Source organism: Bos grunniens, chromosome 12, assembly GCF_055505025.1.
Source record: "Bos grunniens cultivar Pamir isolate PY7600 chromosome 12, Bosgru_T2T1.0, whole genome shotgun sequence".
NCBI lineage: Eukaryota > Metazoa > Chordata > Mammalia > Artiodactyla > Bovidae > Bos > Bos grunniens.
This window is the reverse complement of record NC_141176.1, coordinates 84,090,334-84,105,594: the sequence shown is the minus strand read 5'-3', so window position 1 is coordinate 84,105,594 and position 15,261 is coordinate 84,090,334. Positions and strand designations below refer to the sequence as shown.

Here is a 15,261-nt window from a genome sequence, read left to right as displayed (position 1 = left end):
TATAGCTTAAATTTTTTTATTGATTTCTGCATTCATCAAATGTAACAACCTAAGTCTTTTATGACATTGGGCACTACCCTTATGGCAGAAAGTAAAGAGGAACTAAAAAGCCTCTTGATGAAGGTGAAAGTCGAGAGTGAAAAAGTTGGCTTAAAGCCCAACATTCAGAAAACGAAGATCATGGCATCCAGTCCCATCACTTCATGGGAAATAGATGGGGAAACAGTGGAAACAGTGTCAGACTTTATTTTTCTGGGCTCCAGAATCACTGCAGATGGTGACTAGAGCCATGAAATTAAAAGACGCTTACTCCTTGGAAGGAAAGTTATGACCAACCTAGATAGCATATTCAAAAGCAGAGGCCTTACTTTGCCAACAAAGGTTCATCTAGTCAAGGCTATGGTTTTTCCAGTGGTCATGTATGGATGTGAGAGTCGGACTGTGAAGAAGGCTGAGTGCCGAAGAATTGATGCTTTTGAACTGTGGTGTTGGAGGAGACTCTTTTGAGTCCCTTGGACTGCAAGGAGATCCAACCAGTCCATTCTGAAGGAGATCACCCCTGGGATTTCTTTGGAGGGAATGATGCTAAAGCTGAAACTCCAGTACTTTGGCCACCTTATGCGAAGAGTTGACTCATTGGAAAAGACTCTAATCCTGGGAGGGATTGGGGGCAAGAGGAGAAGGGACGACAGAGGATGAGATGGCTGGATGGCATCACTGACTCAATGGACGTGAGTCTGAGTGAACTCCGGGAGTTGGTGATGGACAGGGAGGACTGGCGTGCTGCAGTTCATGGGGTCGCAAAGAGTCGGACATGACTGAGGGACTGATGTGATCTGATATGATAGAGTTATTTGAGAAAAACACCTAATTAACTTCATTTTTGAGTTTATGATTTCCCTCTTGAATTTAAAATAAAGGTTTTATGTTCACCTTCCCACTATTGAAAACTAAAACTAAAAAATATATATATATAAATAAATTTCAAGGGATTCTGTATGTAGACATTTTAATTAGCTTTGGAATGTCAATTGGTAGAGATACCAAGCGAACATTTCATGCAAAGATGGGCTCAATAAAGGACAGAAATGGTATGGACCTAACATAAGCAGAAGATATTAAGAAGAGGTGGCAAGAATACACAGAAGAACTGTACAAAAAAGAGCTTCATGACCCAATATCATGATGGTGTGATCACTCACCTAGAGCCAGACATCCTGGAATGTGAAGTCAAGTGGGCCTTAGAAAGCATCACTACGAACAAAGCTAGTGGAGGTGATGGAACTGCAGTTGAGCTCTTTCAAATCCTGAAAGATGATGCTGTGAAAGTGCTGCACTCAATATGCCAGCAAATTTGGAAAACTCAGCAGTGGCCACAGGACTGGAAAAGGTCAGTTTTCATTCCAATCCCAAAGAAAGGCAATGCCAGAGAATGCTCAAACTACTGCACAATTGCACTCATCTCACACGCTAGTAAAGTAATGCTCAAAATTCTCCAAGCCAGGCTTCAGCAATACATGAACCATGAACTTCCTGATGTTCAAGCTGGTTTTAGAAAAGGCAGAGGAACCAGAGATCAAGTTGCCAACATCCAGTGGAGCATCAGAAAAGCAAGAGAGTTCCAGAAAAACATCTATTTCTGCTTTATTGACTATGCCAAAGCCTTTGACTGTGTGGATCACAGTAAAATATGGAAAATTCTGAAAGAGATGGGAATACCAGACCACCTGACCTGCCTCTTGAGAAACCTGTATGCAGGTCAGGAAGCAACAGTTAGAACTGGACATGAAACAACAGACTGGTTCCAAATAGGAAAAGGAGTACGTCAAGGCTATATATTGTCACCCTGCTTATTTCACTTCTATGCAGAGTACATCATGAGAAACGCTGGGCTGGAAGAAGCACAAGCTGGAATCAAGATTGCCGAGAGAAATACCAGTAACCTCAGATATGCAGATGACAGCACCCTTATGGCAGAAAGTGAAGAGGAACTAAAAAGCCTCTTGATGAAAGTGAAAGAGGAGAGTGAAAAAGTTGAGCTTAAAGCTCAACATTCAGAAAACGAAGATCATGGCATCCAGTCCCATCACTTCATGGCAAATAGATGGGGAAACAGTGGAAACAGTGTCAGACCTAATTTTTGGGGGCTCCAAAATCACTGCAGATGGTGATTACAGCCATGAAATTAAAAGACGCTTACTCCTTGGAAGGAAAGTTACGACCAACCTAGATAGCATATTGAAAAACAGAGATATTACTTTGGCAACAAAGGTCCGTCTAGTCAAGGCTATGGTTTTTCCTGTGGTCATGTATGATGTGAGAGTTGGACTGTGAAGAAAGCTGAGCACTGAAGAATTGATGCTTTTGAACTGTGGTGTTGGATAAGACTCTTGAGAGTCCCTTGGACTGCAAGGAGACCCAACCAGTCCATTCTAAAGGAGATCAGTCCTGGGTGTTCATTGGAAGGACTGATGTTGAAGCTGAAACTCCAATACTTTGGCCACCTCATGTGAAGAGTTGACTCATTGGAAAAGACTCTGATGCTGGGAGGGATTGGGAGCAGGAGGAGAAGGGGACGACAGAGGATGAGATGGCTGGATGGCATCACTGACTCGATGGACATGAGTTTGAGTGAACTCCAGGAGTTGAATATGGACAGGGAGGCCTGGCGTGCTGTGATTCATGGGGTCGCAGAGTCGGACACGACTGAGGGACTGAACTGGAACTGAACTGGAATGTCAACTAAAGTGTCTTTGAAGATCTTAAAACCATCATGGTTTTAAGTGTCCCATCTAGTGTCTGTTTAAGACCCTCAACTTTTCATTAAAGTATTCATGAGGACAAGCAGAAACGCCCCATAATTCTGAACTAAGCACTTTTTGTCACAGTCCATTCAGTAACTGTTTGGTTGGTGGAGCTGTAGTGGGAAACGTAGACAATGTTAGCGCCTGCACTCTGGCATTGCACTTCTCCTTGACTGCAAGTCAGAAACAGAGGGCCCTGAAGCAGGGAGGCTCAGGTAATAAATATACCAACAGAGGCTCATTTCCGCGCTGTGAGTGCTCCCGCATGGCCCAGAGATGCTCGCTGCCTTCGTGGGAGGCCACCTGTGGATTTCCTTCTGCCCTCTCATTCTGCAAGGGCATGCCGGGGCAGGCAGAAGGGAAAGGCAGAGTTTCTAAGGATAGCTATTGGTTCTGTTTCTAGTATTGCTACACAAAATGGGTATATGCTCAGTTGCATCCAAGTCTTTGCAACCCCGTGAACTGTATAGCCCACCAGGCTCCTCTTCCCATGGAACTCTCCAGGCAAGAATACTGGATGGATTGCCATTCCCTTCTCCAGGGGATCTGCCTGACCCAGGGATTGAACTTGTGTCTCCTGCATGCTTTACCACTGTGCCACCTGGGAAGCCCATTACATAAAGATATTTCCTGTTTCACACAAATCCTTTGTATTGGACAGAATTATTCTGTATCTTGATTATAAAAGTAGCAACTATCCAGATGTCTTCTAAGAGGAGGGGAAGAAATAGCACTTGCAAACAGGAGATTATTTTAGGCTTTCTGCATTTGCTCTTTTGCATTATGATCTTGTTCTTAGGCTCATGGCTCATATGCAGGATGGTTTCTGAGAATTTCACCTTGTAATTTCATTGTTCTCCAAATATGTTTATTTTGAAATCTAACTAAAACACAACTTTTATTTTTTTTAATTTTATTTTATTTTTAAACTTTACATAATTGTATTAGTTTTGCCAAACATCAAAATGAATCCACCACAGGCATACATGTGCTCCCCATCCTGAACCCTCCCCCCTCCTCCCTCCCCATACCATCCCTCTGGGTTGTCCCAGTGCACCAGCCCCAAGCATCCAGTATCGTGCATCGAACCTGGACTGGCATCTCGTTTCATACATGATATTTTACATGTTTCAATGCCATTCTCCCAAATCTTCCCACCCTCTCCCTCTCCCACAGAGTCCATAAGACTGTTTTATACATCACTGTCTCTTTTGCTGTCTCGTACACAGGGTTATTGTTACCCTCTTTCTAAATTCCATATATATGCATTAGTATACTGTATTGGTGTTTTTCCTTCTGGCTTACTTCACTCTGTATAATAGGCTCCAGTTTCATCCACCTCATTAGAACTGATTCAAATGTATTCTTTTTAATGGCTGAGTAATACTCCATTGTGTATATGTACCATAGCTTGCTTATCCATTCTTCTGCTGATGGACATCTAGGTTGCTTCCATGTCCTGGCTATTATAAACAGTGCTGCGATGAACATTGGGGTACATGTGTCTCTTTCCCTTCTGGTTTCCTCAGAGTGTATGCCCAGCAGTGGGATTGCTGGATCATAAGGCAGTTCTATTTCCAGTTTTTTAAGGAATCTCCACACTGTTCTCCATAGTGGCTGTACTAGTTTGCATTCCCACCAACAGTGTAAGAGGGTTCCCTTTTCTCCACACCCTCTCCAGCATTTATTATTTGTAGACTTTTGGATCGCAGCCATTTTGACTGGTGTGAGATGGTACCTCATAGTGGCTTTGATTTGCATTTCTCTGATAATGAGTGATGTTGAGCATCTTTTCATGTGTTTGTTAGCCATCTGTATGTCTTCTTTGGAGAAATGTCTATTTAGTTCTTTGGCCCATTTTTTGATTGGGTCATTTATTTTTCTGGAGTTGAGCTGTAGGAGTTGCTTGTATATGTTTGAGATTAGTTGTTTGTCGGTTGCTTCATTTGCTATTATTTTCTCCCATTCTGAAGGCTGTCTTTTCACCTTGCTAATAGTTTCCTTTGATGTGCAGAAGCTTTTAAGGTTAATTAGGTCCCATTTGTTTATTTTTGCTTTTATTTCCAATATTCTGGGAGATGGGTCATAGAGGATCCTGCTGTGATGTATGTCAGAGAGTGTTTTGCCTATGTTCTCCTCTAGGAGTTTTATAGTTTCTGGTCTTACGTTGAGATCTTTAATCCATTTTGAGTTTATTTTTGTGTCTGGTGTTAGAAAGTGTTCTAGTTTCATTCTTTTACAAGTGGTTGACCAGATTTCCCAGCACCACTTGTTAAAGAGATTGTCTTTAATCCATTGTATATTCTTGCCTCCTTTGTCAAAGATAAGGTGTCCATATGTGTGTGGATTTATCTCTGGGCTTTCTATTTTGTTCCATTGATCTATATTTCTGTCTTTGTGCCAGTACCATACTGTCTTGATAACTGTGGCTTTATAGTAGAGCCTGAAGTCAGGTAGGTTGATTCCTCCAGTTCCATTCTTCTTTCTCAGGATCGCTTTGGCTATTCGAGGTTTTTTGTATTTCCATACAAATTGTGAAATTATTTGTTCTAGCTCTGTGAAGAATACTGTTGGTAGCTTGATAGGGATTGCATTGAATCTATAAATTGCTTTGGGTAGTATACTCATTTTCACTATATTGATTCTTCCAATCCATGAACATGGTATATTTCTCCATCTATTAGTGTCCTCTTTGATTTCTTTCACCAGTGTTTTATGGTTTTCTATATATAGGTCTTTAGTTTCTTTAGGTAGATATATTCCTAAGTATTTTATTCTTTCCGTTGCAATGGTGAATGGAATCGTTTCCTTAATTTCTCTTTCTGTTTTCTCATTATTAGTGCATGGGAATGCAAGGGATTTCTGTGTGTTGATTTTATATCCTGCAACTTTACTATAGTCATTGATTAGTTCTAGTAATTTTCTGGTGGAGTCTTTAGGGTTTTCTATGTAGAGGATCATGTCATCTGCAAACAGTGAGAGTTTTACTTCTTCTTTTCCAATTTGGATTCCTTTTATTTCTTTTTCTGCTCTGATTGCTGTGGCCAAAACTTCCATAACTATGTTGAATAGTAATGGTGAAAGTGGGCACCCTTGTCTTGTTCCTGACTTTAGAGGAAATGCTTTCAATTTTTCACCATTGAGGATAATGTTTGCTGTAAAACACAACTTTTAGTAGCTGGCTGAGACAGTGTTCTGTGCATAAAATTTGTTTACCAGGGTAGGATATTTTATTCATTCAAGCAGCAATTTAAAGAAAGATTTGAGGACTTTCCTGGTGGCTCAGTGGTAAAGAATCCTCCTGTCAGGCAGGAGACACGGGTTCAATCCCTGATCAGGGAAGATCCCACATGCTATAGAGCAACTAAGGCTGTGTTCCACAATTATTGAGTCTGTGCTCTACAATAAGAGCACTTCTCCCACTGCAGTGAGAAGCCAGAGCATCACAGCTCGAGAGGACCTCCTGCTCACTGCAACTAGAGAAAAGCCCAAGCAACAGTGAAGACCCAGCACAGCCATAAATAAATAAGTAAAATTATGTTTTTAAAAAACTTGGAATCTTTAAAAACGAAAGAAAGATTTGAGTTCTGAGCTGTACTATTGTGACCTCCTAGGCCACTGTTTGGATTTGTTAGATGCCTGCCTACAGAGTCTTCAGAATGTTTAAGGCACTATTCTATCGGAAAGCTTACTGAACAAATGAATAGGAAGAACTCTTATGGAGTCCTTAAGCATTCATGCCACTAAAAATGAGACAACTTAAGACCTTTTTGAAAATCTATAAATTTCCCTGATCCCTCTCAAGATCAGTTATCTCTTTGACTTGATTTCTCCTCTTATATCTTCTTACCTTCCCCATAGGGCTTCTCCAGTGGTGCTAATGGTAGAGTACCCACCTGCCAATGCAGAGTACATGAGAGACTCAGGTTCAATCCCTGGGTCGGGAAGATCCCCTGGAGGAGGGCCTGTCAACCCACTCCAGTATTCTTGCCTGGAGAATCTCATGGACAGAGGAACTTGACAGGCTACAGTCCATGGGGTCGCAAAGAGTCAGACACGACTGAGCGACTAAGCTCACACGCACCTTCCCCATAAGCAACTGACTGTATCTCTACCTTTAAATACCTAGAGTGTTTTCAAATACAGCAATAATAATAAACATTGTGGAGTGTAAGATGCCTGCTCTGACATCTACACCGTTTAGACTCCATCCTGTTTAGACTCAATGCTAAATAGCCTCGTTTATATTCACGTTCCCACCTAGAGATATAGATGTTATCACACCCATTTCCCATGTAAGAAAACTGAGTCACAGAGAAGTTAAATCAGCACAGAATCAAGATTTGAACTCAGCTCAGACTGTCTTCAAACTTGATATTCTTTTCCTTCATGGAGATCTTAGACCCTCCAGTGGGGAATAGCTTTCCTTCGGCTTTCAGATACAGGATTCACAAGCTGAAGTCCTCTATTAAATCACGAACACTAGTCACGGGAGTGACTTCTCACGCTTCTTTAATGTGTGAATCAGAGTCCGCTGCGTGTTGACTGCCTGATAGGGGCCAGGAGAGCGTTGGCTGTGGACTCATCTGGGACTAGTTTCTGATTCTGTGAACTTGGAAATGGACGCATCCTTACCTGTTTCTCCATAGATGAGGGGATAGCAAATGCACCATTTTTCACAGAGTTGTTGAGGATTAAATGAAATTTTCACCCCAGCACGTGTTACGCTTGGAATGAGGCTTGGCACAAACCAAGCCCTCAAATATGAGCTCTTATTTTGAGAATCCGTTTTGTCAGCATCAGTTTGAATTAAGAGAGGATACCTCGCCAGGTTTGGCATAGACTTCTGTATTTGAAAGCATTCCCTTCACGGTAGGACTCAGAACTAATATGAAGAAAAGCGACCTTCCCTCTTCTCCTGGATGAGGCTGGACTCAGTGTCATTGTTTCAGAGCCAGCGTCTCATTCCACATCCTGAAACAAAGCAGGATGAAAGCCTTGCTTGGCATCGTGAGTTTATATTTGCAGTAATACATTTTGCAGAGGCCTTGACTGGCAAGTGGCCTTGGGTGAAATCCTTCGATCAGGTAGAATTTTGGAGCACTGGGCAGATGCCCGCAGTCCTATTTCGTAGGAGGTGATTTGAGCCAGTGTGTGTCAGAATCACAAACAGGGCTTGGTTTAGTTTCCTAGTTCTTACTGTGACAAATTTCCACAAACTTAGTGATATTCAAACAACATAGATTTATTATTTATGGTTCTATAGGTCTGAAGTCCAAAATGGTCTCCCTAGGCTAAGATCAGGGTATGAACAAGGCTTAGTACTTATAAAAATTTTAGGGGGGGAAAAACAACAACTATTGCTTTGCCTTTTCCAGATTCCAGAAGCCACCTGCATTCCTACAGTAAGTCTGTGCTGGTGCCTTCATGAAAGTAAAAGTGGCAGTTCTCCGATGTGTCTGATTCTTTGTGACCCCGTGGACTGTAGGCTGCCAGGCTCCTCTGTCCATGGGATTTTCCAGCGGGTTACCATTTCCTTCTCTCCTGTGGTGGTTTAGTCACTAAGCGTGTCTGACTCTTCATAATCCTCTCCAATGGCTGAAAACATGGCTCACACTTTTGTCTTCATGAAGCCAAACTGGTTTGGTTGATTTGGATCTTAGAATTGAAGGGGATAAGGGAAGTAGGCATACATTTTTGTGATGGGGTAATATATTAATATTAATGAGATCACAATATTATAGTCAGCATTTGCTATATATTTTATTGGATGATTACTTTTAAGAATCATGAAATTGTGAATTTGTAAAAAATTGTATAGGTCACCCAGGTTTTCATCTGCAACTCAAGGAGTATCCTCTGCGACAGACCTTCTCAAACTTTAGGATCTACAGTAATCATGGCTAAAGATGCAGATTCTGATTCAGTAGATCTGGGATGGGGCCTGAGACACTGCATTTATAATACACTCCCAGGAAGCTGCTGGTCCAGGGACCACACTTTGAGTAGTAAGGCTTCTGAGAATTCCTGACATTGCTGCCTTGGGGATGATTCTGTTATAGTCTCTTCTTCATATTTTGGTAATTCCAACTGTCACATATGAAATCAGAAGTTCTTGGATCAAAGCCAGACTCAAAATAGATGCAAAACTTTTCTGATGTTTTAAAAATATAAGTCAAAATGACATCGCAGTTGAAGGGAATTTTAAAAAATAGGATGTGTATGTAGGATCTGAAGAGTCTTATATTAAGCATCTCTCTCTATATATATATAGAGAGAGATTTTATATATATGTTTATATACATGTATATATATGTGTGTGTGTGTATGTATATATGTGTATATATATATATATATATATATATATATATATATATATGTACTTTCCAGGTGGTGCTAGTGGTAGAGAACCTGCCTGCCAATGCAGGAGAGGTAAGAGATGCAGGTTCAGTCCTGGGTCGGAAAGATTCCCTGGAGGAGGGCCTGGCAACCCACTCCACTATTCTTGCCTGGAGAATCTCATGGACAGAGAAGCCTGGCAGACTACAGTCCAAGGGATTGCAAAGAGTTGGACACTACTGAGCAACTGAGCATGAATATATATGCATGCATGCTAAGTCGCTTCTGTTGTGGGTTGTCATTTCCTACACACACATATATATAAATATATATATACGCACACACACATATATAAATATATATACACACATACATATATACATCCATATGTATGTGTATGTTTATATCTATCCATCTATATATCCTGCATCCATACTAAATCATACAACTGTGAAATCCCAAGTTAAATGATATTTTGTGGCACTGACAACTTTAACATTTTCCTTTACGTTAAAATTTTTATAACAAAGTGAAAAATTGACGGATATAAATTTGGACTGTCCTATAGATGTAAGTGTGAGTCTAAGTGCAATGTTGCCAGCCATTCTACATTGAGGAAGCCCATAGCCACGTTCAGACGTTGGTTGAGTTGGACCGAGTTGAAGTGACCCATGTAAACTAGCTCTACCTTTGAAGCTAGAGTTCCTGGTTTTATTATTTAAATTTGGCTACCATACATACTGATCACCTTAATTCTTATTTAATATTTGAAAGTTATTACTGTGGAAGAAGTCAGCTGAACGATGGTGATTATAGCGTATCAAAATCCTTTGTAAGTGATTATTTTAATGACTCTGTACCAACAGGGAAACGTAGACATTCAGACAAAAAACAACCTAATTATAACGACAGCACCATAGTGAAGCAGTGACAGTTACAAAACCAATTTAAAAGTTTTTTGACAGCCATGGCTAAAAGCTTTGTTTAGACCTTTCGGTAATAACAGTTTACTTAAGACATAAATCCACAGCTAAGGAAAATAGAAAGAGAAAGTTGTGGCTTTTCTGTCATGCAGATGAAGTGGAAAGCAGTTGAAATGTTTTTAATAGAACGTTACCTTGAAAAAAGTCTAGAAAAGGAATAATGGTTAGGGAATTTTAACTCTCTCAATGCAAGAAAGACTAAATAAAAATTCTAATGAGGATAGAAACTTGCCAGCTGATATGCTTATCAATGTTATGAAGGTCAGTAGTTCCTGCAAGCAAGTTGACGTGCATTTAAATATGTTGACTGACAGCCCTGGAATTTGATTTTGCATTATCCATGAAATAAAGTCAAGGGCAAATAAATGGATGTAAGAACCCATCAGTAGCCATGGTGACACACAACCTCACTAAATACCTGCTTTTCCAGTGGCTGTGACATCTCTCACATTATTAGACTTTATCGCTTTTATTTATCTCACTTGGTTCTGGACTCAGTCAAATATACAGTGTAATTAATTTTTTGACCTTGGGCAATTTATTTTTCATTGCTGAACAGAAAAATACCTCGGTCACATTTTTTTTTAACTGCACGTCTTAATAGAACATTTATAATATGCAAACGCCGATGTGAGAGCTGACAGATATTTATACGTTTATGATAACAACTTTTGGAGTAGCCGATACTTGTTTCCATTTTCCCGATGGGAAAACTGAGGCACAGAGAGGTTGAAGAACCTTGCTCAGGGCCACAGAGCTCGTGCGTGGTAGAGTTTCAGGTCCACGCACTTTGGCTCAGAGCCCATGCTGACTGCAGGGTCATGAACCCACAAGAAGGCACCCATCTGGATGCAGAGAGCTGACGGCAGGCTCAGAGGTATCCTTTTCTCGCTTTTCCTCTTCTTGGTTTCTGCTTTCGTTAGGTTCTTTCAGTTGCAAAGATTGAAGAACTCTCAGGTCAAGATCAGGTGGTGTCCACATGTGTCTATAAGAACCAGTTAAGCCCCGAAACGGGGCTCATCGTGGCTCTGTACCCCGGGCAGTTGGTGCCAAGGGGTGTGACTCAGTGATTCGTTGTGTGGTCAGCTTCCCTCTCCTCCTTCTGCTGCCCAGGGTCTTCAGCTTCTACCCCTTCCTTTTATGTATTTCCTGCCCCACAGTGGGCAGGAGCTCCTAAAATGCACTTTAAGCAGACGTGGGTTCAGAGTCTGGCGCGGCTGTGTACTTGCTGTGTGACCTTGGACAAGTGACTTAACCTGTCTGAACTCTGTGGAAGAAGTGGGTAATATATCCCACTATGTAAGGTTATGGTGGAGATGAAAGAAGTGAAAGAAATAACATACTTACAGTATTCAAAACATGATAGCTAATATAATAATAGCCTTTATTTTTCAAATACCTAATTATTTTACCTCAAGGTAGGCAGCAGGCTTGGACCAGATATGGATCCAAACTGTGGTTTCGTCTTCAGTATGTGTGTGACAGTGAGAAAGTTATTTAACTTCTCTGAGCCTCAGTTTCCTTCTCTATAAAATTAGCATAACTTCCTAGAACTGTTAGGACATTAAATGACTTCGTTTATGTAAAGCACTTACGACGGCTTTGAGCACATAATAATTATAAATATAGACATCAGCTATTATTAATTGTAGTATAATTTTCAATAACATTTATGCAGAGAGTATAAAGTTCTGGTTATATGAGGTAAGTAAATTATGAACGTCTATGGCATAGTACCTGTAGCTATGTACTCTACTGTATATTTAAAATTTACTAGGAGGATAGATCTTATGTTGTGTTCTTACCACAAGTAGTAATAATAATATTAATAGAGAAGGCAAGAGGAAGCTTTGGGAGGTGATGGATATGTATATGGCTTTGATGGTCATACTTTCATGGGTGTATATTTATCTCCAATCTCATTGAGTTATACATGTTCAATATGAACCACATTTTTAAATATCAACCATACTTTAATAAAGTGGTTTAAAACATAGAAAATAAATTGTTAAAAACAGTAATTTAAAGAAATGAATAATCCACAGAAGCAATACATTAAAAAATAAATATATCTTAGGTTTCTTCTGCTTTTCCAGTTCTGCGGTTTATCTCTAAAATGCTTTCATCAACAGTAGCTTTTTCTCTTGGTAGAATAAAGTGCTACTTGTTATGTGGTATCAGCTTTCCAAAAATAATTTCTCTATACAGTCAGCAGTAAGGATAAGAGCTTCCTAACTGGCCAGTGAAAATTAAGATGTAGGTTATACACAAGTTCAGTGAAATGTATTTTCAGCTTTTAACCAAAAGTCTCTGAAACTATCTCCCCAGGTACTTTTTAGCTGCCTGCAGATAAAAGATTGCTTTTCTCACAATATGTAGTGACAATCATCAAGTTATCTTAGAAAAGTTGTTCTGGACATGTGTTTGCCAAGCAGAGGGAGGTTCTGGGGGAAAGAGGTATTGGAGGTTTGGGTTAAGCACACGCAAACTATTATATATAGAGTGGATAAACAGCAAGGTATTCCTATATGGCACAGGGAACTAATAATCAATATCCCATGATAAACTGCAATGGAAAAGAATCTGAAAAAGGACTGTGTATATTGTGAATATGTGTAACTGAATCACTTTGCTGGACAGCTGAAATTTACACAACACTGTAAATCAACTTTGCGTCAATAAAATAAAATTTTCTTAAAAAGAAAGATTGTTCACAGTAGCATATAACAAAGATGTTGCAGATCCAGCAAAGTCTGAGCACATAGGTATGTTGAATCGTGGGTCTGTCTCTTTATTAAGAGTTCTTCCGTTTTGCCTCCTCAGCAAATGATGCGGTCGTCCGTCTTCCACATGTTCATCCTGAGCATGGTGACCGTGGACGTGATCGTGGCCGCCAGCAACTATCACAAAGGAGAAAGCTTCAAGAGACAGTATGACGAGTTCTACCTGGCAGAGGTAAGCAGCTCATGGGCACAGGTCAATTTTCAAAGCACCCAAGAACCTCGGCTCATGGCAGCAGCTTTTAGAAACGTGAAAGTTCATTTCAGCTCAGTCATCATTTGACTTCAACCAAAGCTGATTCAGGGCTTCCCTGATAGCTCAGTGGATATAGAATCTGCTTGCAGTGCAGGAGATGCAGGTTTGAGCCCTGGGTCGGGAAGATCTCCTGGAGGAGGGCATGGAAACCCACTCCTGTATTCTTGCCTGGAGAATCCCATGGACAGAGGAGTCTGGCGAGCTACAGTCCATGGGGTTGCAAAGACTCAGACTCGACTGAAGCGACTGAGCATGCACAGAGCTGATTCACTGTCTACTTGCGAGGTGTTTCCCTTGGTCCCGTGTTGCCTGATTTGTTTCCTGGCCCCTAGGCCTGAGTGATCTTCCCCACGTTGTGTGTCACGTGCGCGAGTCACATTGCCAAGGCAACACTTGCCCCGGCTGTTACCCTGGCCATCTATAGGTGTTTCTATTCCCACCTCTGTGTTTTCTCTCCATTGTCATATTGTGTGTCTGTTTCCTCCAAAGTGTAGGCAAGCACAGACTCAGAATATCATAGATGAACTCAGCTCAACAGTACCAAGGACGAGATTGGAGGAAAATAGATTTCTTTTCTAAAAATCTGAGGTGTGACAGCCTACGCTAAAGATGTAGTCAGAAATAGGTAGGTTTTAGAACTAACACCCAAAAAAGATGTCCTTTTCATTATAGGGGACTGGAATGCAAAAGTAGGAAGTCAAGAAACACCTGGAGTAACAGGCAAATTTGGCCTTGGAATACGGAATGAAGCAGGGCAAAGGCTAATAGAGTTTTGCCAAGAGAACACACTGGTCATAGCAAACACCCTTTTCCAACAACACAAGAGAAGACTCTATACATGGACATCACCAGATGGTCAACACCGAAATCAGATTGATTATATTCTTTGCAGCCAAAGATGGAGAAGCTCTATACAGTCAACAAAAATAAGACCAGGAGCTGACTGTGGCTCAGATCATGAACTCCTTATTGCCAAATTCAGACTTAAATTGAAGAAAGTGGGGAAAACCACTAGACCATTCAGGTATGACCTAAATCAAATCCCTTATGATTATACAGTGGAAGTGAGAAATAGATTTAAGGGCCTAGACCTGATAGAGTGCCTGATGAACTATGGACTGAGGTTCGTGACATTGTACAGGAGACAGGGATCAAGACCATCACCGTGGGAAAGAAATGCAAAAAGCAAAATGGCTCTCTGGGAGGCCTTACAAATAGCTGTGAAAAGAAGAGAAGTGAAAAGCAAAGGAGAAAAGGAAAGATATAAGCATCTGAATGCAGAGTTCCAAAGAAGAGCAAGGAGAGATAAGAAAGCCTTCTTCAGCGATCAATGCAAAGAAATAGAGGAAAACAACAGAATAGGAAAGACTAGAGATCTCTTCAAGAAAACTAGAGATACCAAGGGAACATTTCATGCAAAGATGGACTCGATAAAGGACAGAAATGGTATGGACCTAACAGAAGCAGAAGACATTAAGAACAGGTGGCAAGAATACACAGAAGAACTGTACAAAAAAGATCTTCATGACCCAGATAATCACGATGGTGTGATCACTCACCTAGAGCCAGACATCCTGAAATGTGAAGTCAAGTGGGCCTTAGAAAGCATCACTATGAACAAAGCTAGTGGAGGTGATGGAATTCCAGTGGAGCTATTTCAAATCCTGAAAAATGATGCTGTGAAAGTGCTGCACTCAATATGCCAGCAAATTTGGAAAACTCAGCAGTGGCCACAGGACTGGAAAAGGTCAGTTTTCATTCCAATCCCAAAGAAAGGCAATGCCAAAGAATGCTCAAACTACCACACAATTGCACTCATCTCACAGGCTAGTAAAGTAATGCTCAAAATTCTCCAAGCCAGGCTTCAGCAACACATGAACCATGAACTTCCTGATGTTCAAGCTGCTATTAGAAAAGGCAGAGGAACCAGAGATCAAATTGCCAACATCCACTGGATCATGGAAAAAGCAAGAGAGTTCTGGAAAAACATCTATTTCTGCTTTATTGACTATGCCAAAGCCTTTGACTGTGTGGATCACAATAAACTGTGGAAAATTCTGAAAGAGATGGGAATACCATACCACCTAATCTGCCTCTTG

At 40.8% G+C, this 15,261-nt stretch overlaps 1 protein-coding gene across 1 annotated transcript in view; it reads left to right on the top strand.

Moving 5' to 3' along the window:
* Positions 1-15,261, top strand: part of NALCN (sodium leak channel, non-selective) — a 307,320-nt gene that overhangs the window by 105,380 nt on the left and 186,679 nt on the right. The window contains exon 11 of the mRNA XM_086330519.1: positions 12,950-13,081. Coding sequence (XP_086186645.1) covers positions 12,950-13,081 — 132 coding nt within the window. The remainder of the gene's footprint in view (positions 1-12,949; positions 13,082-15,261) is intronic.